Genomic DNA, 21041 nt, shown 5'->3' with positions numbered 1-21041 from the left:
AGTTGTTGCGTTGCTGCCAAAACCCTTTGCAAGCTTTTGTTTCGAAAGGAACATGCAGCTTTCTTGCAAGGGAGGGAAATGGGTCGCAGATTGTCATCTTGGCACGGCAGGATAAGCAAAAGGCTTATATTAGTGGGGGCATCTTCCAATTTCCTAGGCTCAAAACATACAAAGCAATCATTTGGAGATGGTTTTCACAGTTGGGGATGAGAAGTCAGTTTACAGGCAATAGAATTATTGTGAGGCTAATAATTAAACTCACAAGCTCAGCCCTGAGGACATTTTCCTACAGCTTAATGATTGCTAATGGATGGTTGTTTCATTGTCTAACGGAATGGCATCTCCAAGGGAAAATGTGGAAGGTGGGGGTATACTTTGGGGTTTGCTAATGGCTCTGCCCTCAGTCCAGAAGCATGTACCCTCATTTAGCACTTTACACCCTTGCTTCATGGTAACCCTTTGGAATTATGACACTCGTTTACTCAATCTTATGTGAGTAAAGCATTTCAAAACTGCTAGATAAAGAGAACTATTTTGAATTTTATAGTCTTCCCAGATTTCTCATCCAAATAGCATAACATTCCATTGGTGTAGTTATTATCCAGGCTATTATTCTACAAAATGTAAACAGTGGCTTCAGTAAAGATTAACAAATATTTTGGTATTAAGCTAGTGAGTAGGACTTACTGGAACAGGGAAGCCTCCATATATGCACACATCCTGGAGATTTTTAAGGAATGTTGATCTGCCACTTCTCTGTTCTCCCTTATGGGTCAGAAATGCTAGGCTGACTTTATTGCTCTGTGGCAGAACCGCAGAGTTTTAACTAGTTCACCTAAAATCAGTGCAACAGTAACGAAATAATCATTTATATCCAGAAACGCTAAGCAACAAACTCAAATTGTGGTCAGAACCATTTAACCTAAAAGCAGCAGTCAGGCCACTAAGACAACAGATGAATCTTGAGGGTTTTCATAATGACTTAACTGCCCAAGTGGACTTCAGATGGCATCCATTTCAGAGTTGTAGAACTACTACACAAAAGCCTTTTCTGTTGTGTCCTTGCTAAGTAGCATTTTAATCTGTCTTTACAAATATGTTGGCTCAAATTGCAGCTGGTAGAACATAAGCGTCACATAAACTTCCTGCATGTCTTCTACCAGCAGTCAGGCAATGGTACTTTCACCCACCGAAGTCTTGGGACCCTCCCCAGAGAGTCTGGCAAAAACTCTTGGCTGGAGATCTCACCAGAGCGTGGTCAGGTTTCTCCAGAAAAGGCTATGGCAGCCTTTGCTCACTGAAGACCACCCTGGCCGTTGCTTCCTGGTTGCCTTGAGATGCAGCTGATCCAGGAGGACGTCAATGATGCATTGGGAGTGTCAATGAGAGCACAGCCCCACCCAAAATCTGTTGCAACATCCGTTCCAACCCCCTAGGAGCAGCCCATAAGGGTACCATTTGAAGAACTACACTGCCTAACAATTTCATGACAGGTGGTATATACGTATATCTTAAATGCATAATTCATCAATAATAGGGTCATACTGTTTTCGTTTCAGCCCTTTCCCAGTGTAAGTCGTATGTCAGAGTTCTCATAAAAGGTTTTGTCATAAAAGCAGGCTAAAAAAGAAGGTTGGGATGTATTTTAGTAAGAGACATAAGTCAGCATTATTTGGAGTTTAAAGGGCTTTGCGCAGAAGAACAGATCAGAAACCACTGGATCTCTGCTAGGTTTCATCAGTAGTGACCTTGACAGTTCTGCTGGAAATGATGATTTCCACCACTATACTTCTCTTAGCATTTAACCTCCTCTGAGGTTTGAGTACCAACACAGCTTTGGCAGTGTCAAAAGTAGATCTAAGCGAAGGTTCATGAAGTAGGTGGTGGGTCTTGGTCCAAGACTGGGTAAAATTCTCATACCTCTGGTTTAATAGTACCATTGGTTGTTACAATTTAGCTCAGATTTACATCCTGAATATCTTGTTCATACCTTGTACTCAGGAAGTCAATTAACACTGCAAGAAGCTAGGTTTAAATTGTGTATCTTTTAAAGAAATGTTCTGTTCAAGTTGTCTACTGTGGGACACCTGAACATTGTAGAGTCTTCTGGGCATATATTCAAGAGATGTTATTTAGAAGAGGGGTGGGGAACCTCTGGTCCTCCAGAAGTTGCTGAACTACAACTACCAGCATTCCTCATACCACTGGACATAGGGCTCAGTCCAGTGGACTTGTGGTTGAGCAGCTTCTGCAGGCCACTAGTTCTCCAGCCTGGGTTGAGAGCAGACTGTCATCTCACATGAACTGAGAACATTGCAGGAGATTCTATTAGGCCAGACTATGTCCATTTAGCCCAATCATATTGACTCCCATTGGAAGGAGTTCTCCGGGATCTCAAGCAGAGTATTTTCCCATCACCTACTACCTGAAGTCCCTTTGATGGAGATGTTATACAGCCACCCAGAGTTCCTTTTAGTAGATGGGCAGCTATATAAATTCCATTAATAAATCAATAAATCACTACCAAGGAGTTTTTCTTTACCAGCGAGTGGGAAAATCAAGCAAGGAAGCTTTTTTTTCCATTCAGTGACATTCAATGGCTATGTCATCCAGCCATGGCACTGTGCTTCTTTCACTGATCCTTTGCTTTCTATTTCTCCTTTTTTCTTTTCCCTTGTACATTTCTAAACATAGTCCTAAGGTCAGGTAAGGAAGCAAGGCAGCAGCCTGGTAACATTTCTCCGATTTTTCTGTTTCTCATGCCTCTGCTTGTTTGTGGCTTTTTGATTCTGCATCGCAGCATAACATGACCTTCTCTGTTGCACCCTATTTTAAATAATGCTGTTTTCATGACTGCAGTGATATGACCTCAGGTTGTAGCACTTAATGTACTGAAAAGAGGGATGTCTTTAATAATCCGCCAAATTCTCTTCTTGTTCAAGATGGTGACCAATCCGTGAGAGAAACATTCTAAAAGGGATGGGGTTGTGTAGAATCACACTATTTGGGAAGATTTATTCAGAAGTGCAGAGTGCATGTCATACGCTGTTAAGCCACTATGCTTTTTTTTTTTTTTTAGTTAGTCCAAAAACATTCTTTTGTTTGCTGGATGCATATTATTTGACCTTTTTCTTTCTTCTCAGTTACAACAGCAAGCATTTTTGAATGTGGCATGTCTTCTAACATTTGCTCTATGTAACTTCCAGGATTAAAACGTAAGGCATAAATGTCTAGCCTTTGCTTTGGTAGATTCAAATTGTTTTCCTCCAAACTTCAGGAGAAGATGGTAGGTTGACATATAGACCCACGGATAGGTTAGCAATGATGTAGCACTTTCCAACTGTCAAAGATGTTTCTTGCAGTAACCCCTAAAGACCCTTGTAAGATAAACAAGGACTTCTTCCTCTCTATTGCAGTCAGGTCAGATCAAGCTTGAAAGAATAACGGCTTGCCAAACTTCCTATTCAAGTTGTCAAGTTGTTGAGGCTGAAGAACTTGATGACATTCACCCTTGCATATGGTGAATGAGGCAGAAGTGACAAGCTTACTGGAAGGGTGGACTTGGATGCCCTCCTTATGCCCTCTCTATCACCCCGTTGTCCACTGAGCTAAACTATTGGAGTCTCTGCTTATTAAGGACAGTCTCCTAATCCTAACCCTGGAATTGGAACAAGTTAACTTATGGAGCCTCCGAAAGGATGGCCTGTGACCTCTCCCTTATTTCTGATTTGCCAGCTAATCTGAAAGGCATGATGTTGGAATAGCTTCATTTGGGCAAGCTGGTTTTCCTTGCTGTGATTCCCCTGGAGAGGAAGTTCTGAATGTGCATTTCTGAATGTGCTCCAAGTGCACGGCTGTCAGACATGGGGGACCCTCTGTAGGTTAGGGACTGTCAATTCTTAACATGGGTTGTTTCATTTTGAAGAAAGCCAGCTTAGACCAGGTAGCCTGTCTGAGAACTGAATTCTTAACAGAAACATACAAGGATATAATGGATAAGTTAAACACCAGTACAGAGCTGTCTTAATTAATGGGGAAAATATTAATTTGTTTTTTCTATGTTAACCAACATATTTCTAAATCATTCCTTACTTTACACACTATTAGTCGTGCACGGTTAGATGCACACAACAACAATTTTGTATGATGCAAAACAAATATATATACTGTGTATACTGTATATATATAATAAATCCGTGATCATCAATGCCATCGTCATTATAAATCTGAAGGGCAAGTAAAACATCAACTGATCGAAGTATCTAAGTCAAGAGGTCTAAAAATTGGAGGGCAGTTTTGAAAAAGTTCTCCTGAAGTCTGCATCTGTATGCATTTTGGAATAATGCACAAATCCTAAATTCAAGCTTACTACAATAACCATTGAAATCAGGCATTGTTACACTTTGAATGAGCTTACTCAGGACTAAATAACTGGTAACCTACACCGAGTGTCATGAGTGCCGTTGAGCTAAAGTCATCAGCGCAATGGCACTCATGACAATGACAAGGAAATAGGTGAAGGGGGACAAGTTAAGTAGCCATCAACCCACAACGACTAACGGCTAATAGACAATAGATAAACGGATCACGGAGCCACCCAAGCCATCAGCGGCAATTGCAACGGGGATCGCCCAGCTGAAAGCAATCAGCAGAAGATTGAAAACCGGAGGATGGGCGATCCTGGAAACCCTCAACCAATGGCAGGGCAACACATGGGACAAAGGGGGGTGACGTGATCGAGAGCGAGGGGGCGCTGACCGGCGCGGGGTATTTAAACCCCGCACCGGCGCGCTCCTGTCACTCTCAGCTTTTTTCTAACAACGTTGTACCTATCCTGAAATAAACCAGAGCCTGCTTTGCAACCCAGTGTCTGAACGTTATTCAGAGGTAGGCAGCGCATGACATAAAGCTGAGAGTCATAAACTCAGCCTCGCCGAGCCCCACCGGACGACAACGAGCCGCGGGAGGAGTAGACGGCGAGAAGACCAGCAAGATGAGGCCGGAACGGCGCGGGCAAGGAGGGCGAGCCGCGCGGCAAGAGGCAGAGGAGGACCGACCGAGGCCAGAGGCACCGCGGACTCCCGGAGCCATGGACGCCCACCCAACCCGACCCGAGCCTCAGCTCCAACCCCAAGGGGAGATGGCGACGGAGGCAACCCGACCGCGGGAGGGAGCAGCACGACTTCCGAAACCAGCGGAGGACCCCGCGTCCCACATCGCACCCCAGCAACGGGCGTGGAGCGACAGCCCCACGGCGCTCGACACGGAGGAGGACGACGGAGACACCCATCAGACGGCGGAGGAAGCGGACCCGCGGCAGAGGGACGATGAACCCCGCCGGCAACCCACCCCCGAGGACGCGCCAACGGAACCGGCCCCAGCGGCGGCGCGGGCTGTGGACGAGGAGGCACGAGCTGAACTCGCGGCCATGCGGGCTCAGCTGACGGAACTCCGGACCATGCTCCAGGCGCTTATGCCCCCCGCGCCACCCAACGACGTCCCCGCACAAGCCCACACCCCGAGCGAAGCATCGAACCCACACGGGCCAGCGGAGGGCCAGCAGACGGCACAGGCGGCCGACACCACACCCCGAGAAGCGAGAGGCGGGGCCGCACAAAACGCCCGGGCCCCAAAGGACTTCCCCATCTTCTTCGATGGGACCCCCACAAAACTCTCGTTTTTTGTGACCAACGCTAGGGAGTTCATGGGGAGGCACGGACACTCCTATGACTCCGAGGCCGACAAGATCGCCGCCGTGGCGATCAAACTCCAAGACAGGGCGGCGGACTGGTACGTCCAACTGTACGAGTCCAGCTCCCCCGCCCTCGCCACCTTCCCTGCTTTCATCAACGAGATGAAAAACTATTTCGAAGACCCCCTAGCTAAAGTACGGGCGAAAAGCGCACTCCAGAGACTTAAACAGGGCACACGCACGGTCCCTGACTACGCCCTGGAGTTCAAAGCCCTCGCGGGAAAGGTCTGCGACTGGTCTGAGACCACCCTGCTAGAAATCTTCAAAAAGGGGCTCAACCGCGACGTTCTCCAATGGGCCCTCTACCGCGACGACCCAGAAACGTTACACGGGTGGATCCACCTCGCGGGGAAAGCCGAACACGCGCACCGCACCTTCCTTATGACAACCACGGAAGACACAAACTACGTCGGGAAAAAGGTACCCGCACCACACGGGGGGATGGCCGGCCCCATATACCCAAAAATGAAGTTCAACCGGGAGCCCTGCGGGAGGTGCGGCAAATTAGGGCACAAGACGGCGGACTGCTTCGCCAACCGACTGCCGACCAGCGCGCCCAAGCCCGCCCCGAAAATTAGCCCCAAACCACCCAACCCGGGGCCGCCCCCTCACCGCCGAATGACCGTGGCCACAGCGACACCGGAAGATGGCTGGGACGCTTACTGGGGAGAAGGGGACAATACCGACCCCGACCAGCCGGCGGGAAATGCTCCCCGCCTGCCCTGAAACGCGTGGCGAGGCAGGCGGCGGGACAGCAACGCGAACCACCTCAACGAAACGACAAAAGCTCCGTAATATTGGCAGCAATTCAACTCTCTGCCGGCAACGGAGCCACCACGGCCGCGGCACTAGTGGACTCGGGGTGCTCAAAAAACCTTATCCACCCCGACCTAGTCGCCAAACTCGAACTCCGCTGCTTCCCCCTCCCCACGCCGCTAGCATTCCACCAGCTGGACGGCTCCACAGCGGGGGGGAAACCAGCCACGCTACAAACCGAGCCGGTCACCCTGCAAATGGGCACTCACACCGAGCGCACGTCGTTCGTAGTCACGCCCATCGGACGGCCCATTGCAGTCCTGGGGATGCCATGGCTCGCGAAAAACAACCCGCGGATCAACTGGGCGACCCGCACCTTCACATTCGGCGACGGCGAGTATCGAGCACCAGTACCAGCTGGCAAAAGCAACCCCACGGTAGGACGAGCGGAGGCGACCACACAAGACAACGCCGCTACCACTGCAGACCTACCGGAACAATACGCCGACTTCTCCGAGGTCTTCGGAGAAGCAGAGGCAGACCAACTACCCCCCCACCGCAAGACGGATTGCCGAATCGACCTACTGCCCGACGTCCCCCTACCTAGACCAAAGATCTATTCGATGACCCCGAAGGAGATGGCAACCCTCCGGGAGTTCATCGATAAAAACCTAGACAGGGGATTTATAGAGCCAGCATGCTCACCGGTCGGAGCCCCCGTCTTATTCCGGGAGAAGAAAGACGGGACCCTACGGCTCTGTACCGACTACCGGGGCCTAAACGCGGCTTCCCTGTCCAACAAATACCCCTTACCCCTGGTGAAGGACATGCTCGCCCACCTGTCCACGGGCAAAGTCTTTTCCAAATTGGACCTGCGCGAGGCGTACTATCGCATCCGAATCAGGGAGGGGGACGAATGGAAGACGGCGTTCAACTGCCCCCTAGGCGCTTTCCAGTACAAGGTACTGCCCTTCGGACTCGCGGGGGCCCCTGGGGTGTTCATGCAGCTCATCAATGAGGTACTGCATGAACATCTGTTTAAAGGGGTCCTGGTCTACATCGACGACGTCCTTATTTACACAAAAACATACGAGGAACACGTAACCTTAGTCAGGCAAGTCCTCGACAAGCTCAGAAGGGCGCAGCTCTATGCAAAGCCCACAAAGTGCGAGTTTCACAAAGAGCGCCTAGACTATTTGGGGTATCGAATCTCCGGGGACGGCATCGAAATGGACCCCGCAAAAGTCGAAGCGGTACTAAACTGGGAGCGGCCCCGCAACAGACGGCAACTACAGAGCTTCCTGGGATTCGCGAATTTCTACAGGTCCTTCGCCCGGGGGTTCGCTGAGATAGCCCTCCCCTTAACGGACCTCCTCAAAACCAAAGGGGTGGGGGACACCAGACGCGCCAAGAACCCAGGCACAGTGCTGAATTGGACTCCCGCGTGCCAGACCGCATTCGACAAGCTGAAAGCGCTGTTCACGACGGAGCCAATCCTCGCGCACCCGGACCCAGAACGGCCGTTCGTGGTCCAAGCCGACGCCTCAGACTTCTCCCTGGGAGCCATCCTGCTACAAAAAGACTCCACGGGGCTCCTGAAACCATGCGCCTACCTGTCAAGGAAGTTCTCCGAGACAGAGAGGCGATGGCACGTCTGGGAGAAAGAAGCCTTTGCGGTGAAATCGGCACTAGAAACATGGCGTCACCTACTCGAGGGAGCCACCCAACCATTCGAGGTCTGGACGGACCACCGGAACCTCGAGGCCCTACGAACGCCTAGACGCCTTAGCCCAAAACAGGTCCGATGGGCACAATTCTTCAGCCGCTTTGATTTCCAGTTGAAGTTCATGCCGGGCAAGAAGAACTTCCTGGCCGACGCCCTCTCCCGGCTGCCCCAAGACGAAGAGCCCGCCCCAGACACCATTGGGACGGTCCTATCCGCCTCGCAACTGGGGATGGCCGTGACCACCCGAAGCGGCGCACGGAGGCAGCTCGACGCTACGGCGCAGCCGACGGCGGGACAACCGGCGACGGAAAGACGGCAACCGCAACTACCAGGGGGAATGCGCACGGACCTCGCCGCCGCCCTCAAAACCGACCCCTGGTTCCTGGCAAACCCCGACAAGGTAACGATGGCGCAAGACCTAGCATGGGGGGAAGGCAGAATCTACGTCCCGGACTCGCAACGCCAGGCGATCTTGCATAGGTCACACGACGCCAAGCAAGCGGGACACTTTGGGTTCCTCAAGACCCTACACCTAACACGGCGGCAATTCTGGTGGCCCGCGCTCAGGCGAGACGTAAAAACCTACGTGGCGTCCTGCCCAACGTGCGCTAGGGCCAAACGGGCACCAGGCAAACCCGCGGGGCTATTGCAACGGGTGGCAGAACCCTCCCGCCCATGGGAGGAAATCTCTATGGATTTTATAGTGGACCTCCCACCCAGCCAGAAGAAAACGGCCATTTGGGTGGTGAAGGACTACTTCTCAAAGCAGGCCCACTTCATCCCCTGCACGTCAGTCCCATCCTCACAACAACTAGCCAAACTCTTCCTCATCCACGTGTACAGGCTACACGGATGTCCCGCACGTGTGGTGACCGACAGGGGCACACAGTTCACCTCCAAATTCTGGCGGGCCTTCTTGAAGCTGACGGGGACCCAACAGGCCCTGTCTACGGCTTGGCATCCGCAGACGGACGGAGCCACTGAGGTTCTTAATGCCACCTTAGAGCAATTTATACGATCCTATACGAACTACCACCAGGACGACTGGGCTGAACTGCTCCCGTTCGCCGAAGTCGCATACAACAACGCCGTCCACACGAGCACGGGAAAAACCCCGTTCGAAGTAGTCTCGGGGCGCGACTTCGTCCCCATACCGGAGCTACCTCAACCCCCGGAACCCCAGGTGGACGCCAGCGACTGGGGACGGAAGATCGCGGAAGCATGGCCAGTAATCACGGCGGCGCTGAAGGAGGCACAGGCTGCTTACAAAGAGCAGGCCGACAAGCACCGGCGACAACAACCGACGTTCCAGGCGGGGGATATGGCCTATCTCTCCACCAAGTTCCTAAAGTCAACCCAACCCTCGAAAAAACTGGGGCCTAAGTACATCGGGCCGTTCCGAGTCACGCAAATAGTGAACCCGGTAGCAATACGCCTGGACCTGCCACACAACCTCCGGAGACTCCACCCGGTGTTCCATACCAGCCTCCTAAAACCGGCGACCTCCTCCCGATGGCACCCAAGCATGCCACAGCCCGCACCGCTAATGATCGACGGGCAACACCACTTCGAGATCAGGGACATCCTCGACTCCCGTAAGCAACGAGGAACTCTACACTATCTGGTCAGGTGGAAACATTTCCCCCACCCGGAATGGGTGGCGGCGCACAACGTTAACGCGCCTGACCTGACCAGAGCATTTCACCGGGCATACCCCGACAAACCGCAATCAAGGTCAGCAAAACCAACCCCCCCCCCCGCAGGCCTCCCCCCGCCTCCCGTGCCCCAAGGGAAAGGGCCCCCCCCAAGCCCGCGACTTGGGTGGACCTTCCCCCCCCCGGGACTCACTCCCCCCGCCCCGGGCCCACGGGGTGGTGACAAACGATCGCCAGCACCCTCCCCCCGCCCCCTGGCCGCGGGGGAGTGGCAAGCAAGTCAACAGGGCAACCTGGGGGCAACGCCCAGGAGACACAACAAAGGCGACGCACTCCAAATAAGCAAAAAAGGGCCCTACCTGGAGCTGAGCAGCACCCGACCAGCCACGCCTCTCGCCTCGCCGAACTGAACCAAACAAACAGGGTGTGGTTGGAGCATGCGCACGCCAGGTCAGAACCCGAGCATGCGCACCATGGACACACCCTGGGAAGGCACGTGGTAGAGGGAAGAGCAAAGGGAGGGGCGACAACTACTCCGGCGGGAACTTTTGAAAAAAAAAAAAAAAAAAAAAAAAAAAAAAAAAATGTGGCGTTTTGACAGCTCTAAGGGGAAAACCCAGAAACCCGGGGGAGAACACTATTCGGAAAGGGGGCAGTATGTCATGAGTGCCGTTGAGCTAAAGTCATCAGCGCAATGGCACTCATGACAATGACAAGGAAATAGGTGAAGGGGGACAAGTTAAGTAGCCATCAACCCACAACGACTAACGGCTAATAGACAATAGATAAACGGATCACGGAGCCACCCAAGCCATCAGCGGCAATTGCAACGGGGATCGCCCAGCTGAAAGCAATCAGCAGAAGATTGAAAACCGGAGGATGGGCGATCCTGGAAACCCTCAACCAATGGCAGGGCAACACATGGGACAAAGGGGGGTGACGTGATCGAGAGCGAGGGGGCGCTGACCGGCGCGGGGTATTTAAACCCCGCACCGGCGCGCTCCTGTCACTCTCAGCTTTTTTCTAACAACGTTGTACCTATCCTGAAATAAACCAGAGCCTGCTTTGCAACCCAGTGTCTGAACGTTATTCAGAGGTAGGCAGCGCATGACACCGAGTGTATATTGAACTTCAATATGCATTTTTACTGCATTCAGGGAAATGCACCCTGATTTTAGACAACTCTTTTTACTTCCTTAGGAGTAAATTTGACAGCTTGGTGGAACTTATTCCCATCTAAATATTTGCTGATTGTCTGCTGAGGGACGATATCCAAAGGCTTCTTTTTACAAATGAAATTGCCAGAATAAACGGTGAAACCTTTCGGATTTAACCAATGGGGGCAGTTGGGAATTGCTAAATTTTTTGTTAAAACTGCATTTGTATCATTTTTTAAACTCCCCCATATCAGTAACACATGGTTTAGGAACTTGAGCTTACTCCCTGGAAGGTGCATGAATTAATTTTTCTTTTGTTCATCTCATTCTCATCACCACACTCTCTGATAAATTGTAAATACAACCAGCCTCCGCTCCTTCAGTTCGGATAGGTCCTACACCTTGAACAGAAGTTCTTACACTCGGGACAGCGTGATGATTGAAGAACTTCTGGTGCCACCAAAGGACACGGTGAGCTTATTCCCTGAGACTCTGGCTGGGGGTTATTTAAATACACCCTAAGCGGATCATGATGCTCCGCCTGACCTGAACTGCCTTTCCGCAGTTGGGTGTCCTTCAGCTTGATTGGACTTGAGTGCCCATCCCTTCCAGCCAGCACACCCTGGGCATGCTTCCTGGGAGTTGTAGTTGAGCAGATGTGGAGGGCAGAAGATGGAGAAAGCCTGTATTTGTTTATTAATTTATGTATTACAGTAATTTATACGCTGCTTCATAAAGGGCCATTTAAAGAGCACAGAGAATGTTTCTTGTTTCCTGGATGACTTACTGGTTTCTTGTTGTCGATCTCTTTGAAGCCCCCAACGTTTCCTCGAGAAGTGGACTCCGATTCCCTCCGGCACTACAGCTGGGCTGCAGAGACCTTGGATAGCGTTAATCTTGTTTCCAGCCCCATTCACTCCGGGTGAGTCGTGCGGACAATTCCCTTTCTTCATCCTGGGTGCAACTAGGCAGTGGCTTGGGGGAGAGGGAATAACCTGTTCACAGTGCCCTTCCTTGACTTGTGCTTCCTCCGTGCCAGCAGTGGAATTTGTATGTGTTGTCACTGAGTGTCTATGCGGCCATTGTGTTGATACCAACACTCAGAGGCGCTCACAGCAATCAAGAGGCACAGAACAGGAAACCTAGCAGTGAAGTTGATGCCCCTGATAGTAAAACAATTAAACCAGTATCTTCAAAATATTAGTCTGACTTGAGCTTGGGCACCACTTCAGCAGCCAAAAGCAAGAAAGAGCCACAAGAAGATACGTTATTAGATGGCTCTTCCACTAAACATTTAAAGCCATCAGTGGTCCTGTTCCATAGTAAGAGAGTTGCAGCTTTTCAGAAGCTCCTGATTCATACCAGTGCCAAATCTCTTTGGTTTGATTCCTTGCTCTAAGAACAGCTGTTGGGATTTGAGGGCAAGACACTTTTCATTCTAGCCCATGATGCTGTTGTAAATAAATTTAAACCCATGACTCAACTGGGTGTATTTGGAGAAACTGAAATAGGCTGAGTTTCTTCATCTTGGATAGGTGGAAGAACCTTTTCATTTCCTATATATAGATGCAAATTCTGATTCCATTCCTCTAACTAATTAGACGTCTGGAAACCGCTCTATATGCTAGGAGAAATGTGTTTGATCTGCTTATGGCTGTGACTGGTTTTGCTTTCTAATCTAACCCTGTGCTTCGTGAGCCCCAACCGATAGGTTCAGAGCACACCAGCAGCTACAGCTGCCAAGAGGCCTCGAAAACAACCTCCATGTTCATCTGCTGATTGTTTTCCCCCTGAATAACTGTGCAAAAGTCCTTAGGCCACTGTTCTGATTTAAGAGTAAATTATGGAACACAGATATTCTGTAAAATTTACACCTAATCTAAGGCTTTATTTTTCATACATGCACCAGTTGCAAAGAAATTAGTGTCGGTAATTAGTTAGGCTAGGCGCATTCAGAGAAATGGGTATGTGTGAACAAAACCGCTCAAGTTCCCTGATTTTCACTCCAGTTTAAGCAAATTAATTTGATTTGAATGCCCAGTAAGTTGTAAGATTCATTATGCCTGCCAAAAAAAAAGGAAATGTGTTTTTTTCAAATGTCAGTAATTGCCCTCTCAAAGTTTTTAAAGACTATTTTTAAATGTTTAAACATGCTATAATTACAAGGTATCTTCCATTTCCTCTTTCCTGCAAAAGCATATCTATAATTAGGGCTACTAGCAAGATAATTTTCCTGCCACCAAATCAAAATAGGAATGGTGTTTTTAAAAAGATGCATAGCCTAATTCTTCATGAACTTTCCTAATCTTTATTAGCTGTGTTCACTGTTTTATCCGAAAGGGTCAGCTTTATTTGAATTCATTCCAGGAGTATGGAATAAACTTCCAGGTCCCCCAAAAGTCAACATCATCAGTGGCCCTATTAATATGGTGACAGTCATCTTCATAGCTGATGCGTCCTGTATGCATGAAAGACGGAGTGGGCAGTTGCGTTTGAAAAGGTGCATCCTCTCTTACATGGCTCAGAGCAAGAATACTTTGCCTCCTGTCCCATAAAAGTCAACTAGGAAACATTCCTGCAGGGTAGAAAGTACATTTTTACCTCTGCAGTGTTTAGCAACATTTATTGGCCTTGGATTCCCCCAAAAGATGAAACAGTGGTGAATTATGCGAGATGGCGAAAAGGTGGCCACAAGCAAATATACCCCCTTCCCAATAACTCCCAACTGAATGATTAACCAACCAGTCTGTAGAAGTTTGCTGCAACACCAGCTGTTAAACTCTGCACATCAGACCCAAGGGACCTGCTATGGAAATAGTCCTTGGACATACCAAATGGGGACTCTGAAGAGCATTCATCAAAGGGGGCTTTGGGGGGCCTCCCATGGCTCTCGGGCCCCAGGTTGCTGGCCGTCAAGAAAGCCCTTGCCGTCCATCTCAAGCATGTTAGTTAAAGAGTTCAGTGTAGCTACTGTATCCGAGATACCCTGGTTTCACACCACTGATAAAAGGCAAGCATTAGTGGACACGCACTGTTAAACTTTTACCATATTTTCTCTAGAACCTGGAGAAACATGCATGGCTCCTAGTAGAGGTCATCCAGGCATTCAGAATGTCAACATTTGAGGGCTTGGGCCTGCTTGTTCCTTTTCCTGCCTCTGCCATTGTGGTGTTTAGGCAAAACAATTGCTATAGTCCTTCAGTGTTCTCAGTCGTCTGCAGCCCATTATTTTTTAGGTTAATTGGATGTTTGTTGGATTTTTCCACAAATGTCATTTAAGGCTAACCATGATTTAGCATTCAGATGGAACCCTAACCTGTGACTAATTGAAATTGGAAGCAAATGCTTCTAGTCTCTTCACTGAGTCCAAGACAGAGGAGCAGAGACAATTGGCGCTAATTGATGCAAGGGGTAGTATCTCAGGGCCTTGTTGCAAATGCAATTTATCTTGAAAGTTTGCACTGTATTTTCTCCTAGATATATGCAAGCCCAACAAACCATAAATCACGGTTTTCAACCAGTAGTGGCTGGGATCAAACAACAGCCTAAGCCAAGATCAAACAACAGCCTAAACCAAAATCAAACTGAACATACAACGTCTAAGGACAGTCTTTGAACCCAGGAAACATGCAGAGGCATTCAGTGTTGGGTTGTTTCAGACAGCTTGCATTCTCAAACATTTAAAATACTGTACTTGCTTGCACAAATCAACTGAACATCATTTGCCAACAGTGTTATAACTTTTAACATAATCCAGGTTCCAAGAATGCATGGGCGGTGCAAAATAGTACTTAATTTTTTCCTGTAGTATACAAGAGCTAAGGATCCTCATTGCCCTACTATTTTTAGCAAAGGTTTTAATTTCAGTAAAATGCATATTGCTATCACATAGCGTGTTTCTTTTTTAAAAAGGAAAATAACCCCCATCTCCCTCCACCACCCTATGACCAAACTGAAATGCTTTGCTTTTGTTATTCTGCCTTTGTTTATGATCAACACTTTTGTTGCTTGCTTCTAATAATCTCATATTAATTTTTCCCCAATTTGCTTTCTAAATTATTTTGCAGCTATTCCTCTCCACTCCCACAGTATGATTCAAGGTGATGACGCTGTCTGTGACTTCTCATTTTGCTTCTATATATGTTTATTTTTTTTCCTCCCCAGTTGCAATGTGTGTAAATGTTTTAGTGCATCTCCAGTCTTTCCACCTTCTACTGTAGATTTTCCACTTTTGTCTTCTTGTTGCGTTTAGTATTGTGCTTTAGAAATTGTCCTGTAACTCATATCATTAGTCTGATAATGATTTAGATGGTCACTAACTATTACTGTGATTTATACAAACTGTGCATGAAGAAAAACAATGTCTGATATATTTGAGGGCTGATAGACAAGTTACTTGACAAAGGGGCAGTGGGCATTTTGATAAGAAAAGCTAGAGGAATTGCCAAAGTCTCATATCCCTGCTCAATATGGTTGAATTTGCCAGTGAGGATCTATGGAAGAATTTTCATGAGAAAGAAGCCATTCCTAAAACGGTCAACAACCAAACTGTGGCTCACTTCTGTGGTCCTTCTAGCCAGAGGACCATAGTCTCACTTTCAAGGTACCTGCCAAGCTTGACAAATCAAGCCATGATCAGCTCTTAACCATGCCCATGTTCACTTTGAGGATTAATGGCGCTGTTTAAGCAAATGGTCAGGCAGAAAGATTACCTCCAGAAATGCTTAGGAAACTTACTAAAAAAATCCTTCAGGCCTTGCAAACTTTTGAGTTTTGTGGATTAGACTAAACAAAGCAAAAGGGAGCCATTTAAGAATATGCACAGATGATGAGCTGAGTTCTTAGGACAGATCAGTGTTTGGGAAGGAAGTCAAATCTATTCCAGACACCATCCTGCTGCACTGCATGTCCAGCGGATGACTCCCCAAGAGTGAAAGAGGGAGACCAGGTTTTAGCCTCAAGGCAAAAATACATGGGCAACAAATTGGTGATTTATTCCGGGGGAGAGCACAGGCAGCGAATTTTTAGGCAATTCCTTTTTTTCCTGCATGATTCTATCTATATTAAATCAATGTTGGTCCATTTTTTTTTAATCCAGAGTTTGAAGGAGGCATCTTGTTATCTACAATCACGTTGACTTCAACCTCCAGAATTCCCCAGCCAGCCTTGCTGGCTGGGGAATTCTGAGAATTGAAGTCCACACATCTTAAAGTTGCCAAGGTTGAGAAACACTGGTCTCACATGATGCTGGAGAAATTCATTTAAATGTTGACAAAGGGTGGGGGATCCCCACATTTCTTTGACTAGCACGTCAAAGAAAAAGCATCAGTCTGACTCCCCTGGTGTGTTAGCTTACTGTCTTCAAGAAGTTGTACATTAGATTATTGAAATGCACCCCCACACAAGGGTGCATTCAGGATCCTGCATCATGGGGCAAACTTATCCATAGGGCTCCGAGGGTCATTTAAGGTCTCATCCCATTCACAGTTTGGTATGTGGATTTCTTTAGATGTCCCTCTCTTCAAAATAATCTAAATTCATCTCTGGACAGGCAAAGTATAGAGAATTTCCTCTGTTTTTTTAATATTTTCCTGCCAACTGCTGGTGATCAGCTTGGGATTCAGCCAGTTTCTTGAACTGATGTGGATCTTGTTGGAACATGTCTGCTGAGGTTCATCATTTGCCATTAGATGAACAAGCCTCGTTTCCCCCACCACACACACACACACACACAACCACCCCCATTCCTCCAGCCTAGCTACAAGGAGGATGCCAGAAACTGCCTATTTAACTAATGTCAGCTTAGCTTTCTTCCAGCCAAATAAGCTGTGGCTAGTCCTAATTATCATTTGGGGGATGTGCTGGAGATACAAGGAAAGTGAGTGGGACCAGGACTTCATGTTCCTTTTCCTAGGCTTTGGGAAGTACATTTTTTCCCCTATTTCCTGCCCTGCTATGATTGGAAAAACATCAGGGCTGCACAAAGTGATTCAGGAGATCCATCCCTGGTGCCTCAGTTTCCTTAAAAGTAAAGACTTCTTTGAGTCAAGCTTGACTCCTGGTGGCTTCCTGGACATGTCCATGATGCTTTCTGAGCAACAGTATGGGAGTAGTTTGCCATTGCCTTCAAAGGAGCTCTCTTGACTTGTTTCAACAAATTGTAATTAATCCTAACATGGTCTGTGGGTTAGATGGACCTCACTGTAAACAAGCTTCTGGCTTTACTCCATTCCCCTGTTTGGAAGGATTGAAGGGAACACACAAGGCTGAAGCTTGTTCATGGAGCACATGTCTCCCATCAGCCCTTCGCCTGTAAGGTGCACTTTCAGAAAAACTCATTTTCAACTGCATTGCACTTTCCTGTCTGGCTAAGTGTTCCAGCAGCCTTGCCTGGTTGCAGGGTTGGACTTGGGTAATACCTGGCAGAAAGGCCACCAGGAAGTCCCAAATTCCAGGCTAGCCTGGGAAGGTGAAAGCCAGTCTTGAAGAAGGCAAACCCCTTTCCTAAGTGCCGTTTATCACTGAGGAAACCCACGTGGATGTCCATGAAGCCACCAGGAACTGGGCTTGGCTTTACTTTTGCCCTCTGAGCCAGGCAGAATTGGAAGAATTTTTTAAAAAGAGAACTAGAACATCCTCCAGTGGATCAAATTCATGAGGAGACCAGGTTTGCCCACCAGGAAGACCACAGAATTAGGAGGAACTGCAATAGAAACACAAAGGTTCAGGATGAAGCATGGAGGGCCGAGAGATTTTAAGGCAAAAAGAAAGGAGACAGTTTTTTTGCCCAAAGCCTATTATTTTTTAGGGGAAAAAGTGTTGTCATGTGTGCACTTGCCCTGATTGTTTCTGAAGAAATAGAGTGTAAAGAATTGTTAAATAATTAACTGATCATGCTGATAGTGCATGAATAAAACACTAACATTTCCACTGTAGGAGACACCGGTGCAATGGTTAACCATGGTGCCATGCGATCATGGGATTAAAATAGGAAAAAAGGCTTTCTCTTAAAAATAACATCTCGTGAAAAGAATGACGTGTCCCCTGTGCTGAGGCAGCAGATGCCAAACGGCAGCGCAGGCCTCTGCGTTTCCATCCCAGTTAAGCCGCGTCGGTCTTGGCTGCTGACGGGAGCAGAGTAGGCTCAGTGGAGTCTCCCTTGAGTAGAGCTGCACCAAATGGGGCCTGTAAGTGCTGGGCCATGCTCAGAAGGCTTTTCCTTCTCAATGCATTTGGTTGGTGTTATAGATCTTTTGCTCCTCAGCCTTCAAATGCCCTGCCAATGTCTCCTGACGCTGCCTGTTCCTCTTCCAGTTTCCTGGTTAGCTTTATGGTGGATGCCCGGGGGGGCTCCATGCGTGGCAGCCGCCACCACGGCATGAGGATCATAATTCCGCCACGCAAGTGCACAGCTCCCACCCGCATCACTTGCCGCTTGGTGAAGAGAGCCAAGCTGGCCAGCCCTCCACCGATGGTTGAAGGAGAAGGATTGGCCAGCAGGCTGATTGAGATGGGGCCTTCGGGGGCCCAGTTCCTGGGGTAAGTTGTTTGCCCAGATTGATTATCTGCGTGGCTTTTCACCCTTAATCTGTCGGATATTCGTCTTTCCTGTTGTAATCACCATCTGAGTGTTTGTTGACTTGTTTGTGACATGTGTTGCTTCACCTGAGGCCAAGCTCCCCATGGAGTCCAGAGGGACCTCCTGCAGAAGAGGTGGGGTGGGGCTGAGGGCAGAAGGGAGCCCAGTCGGCAGAGATCTGCCTCTCTCACCGGGGTCAGATTGGCTTCTTGGAAGTGCTACCCAATCCAGTGCAGAGCAGTCCATGCCAGTAAACCCCCTTTCGCTTCAAAGATCTACTCCGTTCCACCTTTCCCTCTTCCTTAGCAGTTGCCTGCCAAGAGTAAGAGAAGAATTAACCTGTACTTGAGTATATTGTAGCTGTCAACCTATGCGAAAATGCCAACAGCAAACATTTTTCAAGGGTAGAGAGAAACAAGCCCATAGGATGTGGGGAGGGATCCATTCATCTCTCTCTCTCTCTATATATATATATTTAGAAATGATAAATTTTGTTCATTACCATATGTGGTCCTTGGTAGGAAGGTCCTGTCCTGATGACCTCTTGCTCCTAATTTCCCCTCTTGTTTTTCTTCCTGCTGCATGGATGCTATCCAGTAAACTGCACCTTCCCACCAAGCCTCCCCCTTTAAATGAGGGCGAGAGCATGGTTAGCCGAATCCTGCAGCTTGGGCCTCAAGGAACAAAATTTATTGGGTAGGCTGTTTCTAAGCAAAGATATCAAATGTCTGCAGTTCTTTTCTTATTTTTGGTTTTGACTTGCTTTTCTCTGGTTTTGTGTTTGGATCATCCCCATTTCTTTTACGTTCCCGACAACAATTACAGCAAAAGCTTCCGGTTGATTTAAATATCACAGAGAGTAAAACCATGGTGGCTTGATTATCTTCTAGCACTGCTCCTATAAAACCGATCTTGTGCTTCAAGGCATGTGGAATTCACTGCAAGCATTTCTGCTTTCATAAGTTCTGTGCTTTTTCTTAATTTTTTAAAATGTTTTTTTTTTTACTGTCTCAGCTACATTAACCACACGTTTAAAAAAAGAAGGATCCACCCAAAACACCTGGCAGTGGTAGTCTCTTTATTTTAATCCTGCTGGCAGAGGAATTATTGACAAGGTTTTGAAGTCAGTTTGTGGAGGAAGGACATGGCCAAAACTGGGTCATTTTCAGCAAGTACATATTTATAATACAAGGGTGGCCCAATTCAAGCACAAGACAGTGGGGTCCAACCATCATAACTGTGTAGTGGTTAGCAGAATGAAAACACGGATCAGGGCAGAGGGAATCCCTGCAAGGTCCTCTTGCCCCTCTTCACTGGATGTGACCACACCCAACATTTCATCAGGCATCCTCCATTCACGTCTGATAATGACCTGGGTGGGCTGTAAACTTTCCAAAAGAGCTGCTCTGCAAATGTACTTAGTTACAGCTCCCATAATCCACACCTGTTTGCCCTGCTGCCTGAGCGTGGAGAGACTGGTGTCCCAGCGACATTGGAGGGGGCCAAACTGGAGAGGGCTGGGCATAAATGTTCCCCGTGAACCCACTAATGTGCAGCTTCCATTGCTGTAGAACAGCCTTTTCCAGTCTGCTGGCAGATGGATGTTGATGTTAAGACAGCTGGAAAGTACATTGTTGGAGAAGAGAGCTCTAGAAAGTTCCTGAGGTCTGGAGATCTACTCCCCTAGCCATCTGCTGCTGGAGGGCATCAGAATTCAAGCATTTCTGAGAGGTCGCATTCATGCTCACATTTGGTTGAACCTGAATGCAGCTCTCATACTATTCGGGACCCCGATAAAACAGAACCTCACGGGTAACTCCAACAGCTGAAATGTGTTGAAGTTGTTCTAAATTCTGCATTTCTGTGTTGCTCTGGTTTTACCTAAATTCTCAGAAGTCAACTGATGCATGCTTAGATGTTGGACCATTGGGAGCCGAGGATTCACTCCTACAAATGTCATTAAAGAGCAGGATAGATATCTAACAAATAAATAAACAGAGAACTTCTCATATATATGGGCAGTCCTTGTTTAGGGATTGCCTTGTTTGGCAACCATTCACAGTTACAATGGTGATGGAAAAGTAACTTTATGGCCAATCCTCACATTTACAACCATCGCAGGTCTGTAAAGCGAAGGAAAGCTGAAGGAAGACCATGAGCTCAGTTGCAGCTTCACTTAACAACCAAGTTGCTGGTCCCAATTGTGGTTGCTAAATGAGGACTACCTGTAGTTCAGTGCCAGAATTAACACAGTCACACTCTTTACTTATGTGTTTCTTGGCTAGAACTAAAAGTAGGTGAGTGTCTCTCTCATGCAGTTAAGAGTTTTTTAAAAAAGTAAATAGCAACCTCACGGCAGAGTGGTGCCATAGTGAGGAAGGATTTTAATCCATTTTCCTCAATGTAATCCCAACCT

The 21041-nt window shown here is 48.0% G+C and overlaps 1 protein-coding gene across 2 annotated transcripts in view; it reads left to right on the top strand.

Annotated features, from left to right (window-relative positions):
• The window catches only part of ANK3 (ankyrin 3), a 182533-nt gene that overhangs the window by 115829 nt on the left and 45663 nt on the right, over positions 1-21041 (top strand). For both annotated transcript variants that reach the window (XM_063307756.1, XM_063307757.1), the window contains 3 exons: positions 11415-11517; positions 11862-11968; positions 18361-18585. In XM_063307756.1, coding sequence (XP_063163826.1) covers positions 11415-11517; positions 11862-11968; positions 18361-18585 — 435 coding nt within the window. The remainder of the gene's footprint in view (positions 1-11414; positions 11518-11861; positions 11969-18360; positions 18586-21041) is intronic.

This window comes from Candoia aspera, chromosome 6 (assembly GCF_035149785.1).
Source record: "Candoia aspera isolate rCanAsp1 chromosome 6, rCanAsp1.hap2, whole genome shotgun sequence".
NCBI classification, from domain to species: Eukaryota; Metazoa; Chordata; class Lepidosauria; order Squamata; family Boidae; genus Candoia; species Candoia aspera.
Note: the sequence above shows the minus strand (reverse complement) of the source record. Positions and strands in the feature narration are given on the sequence as shown.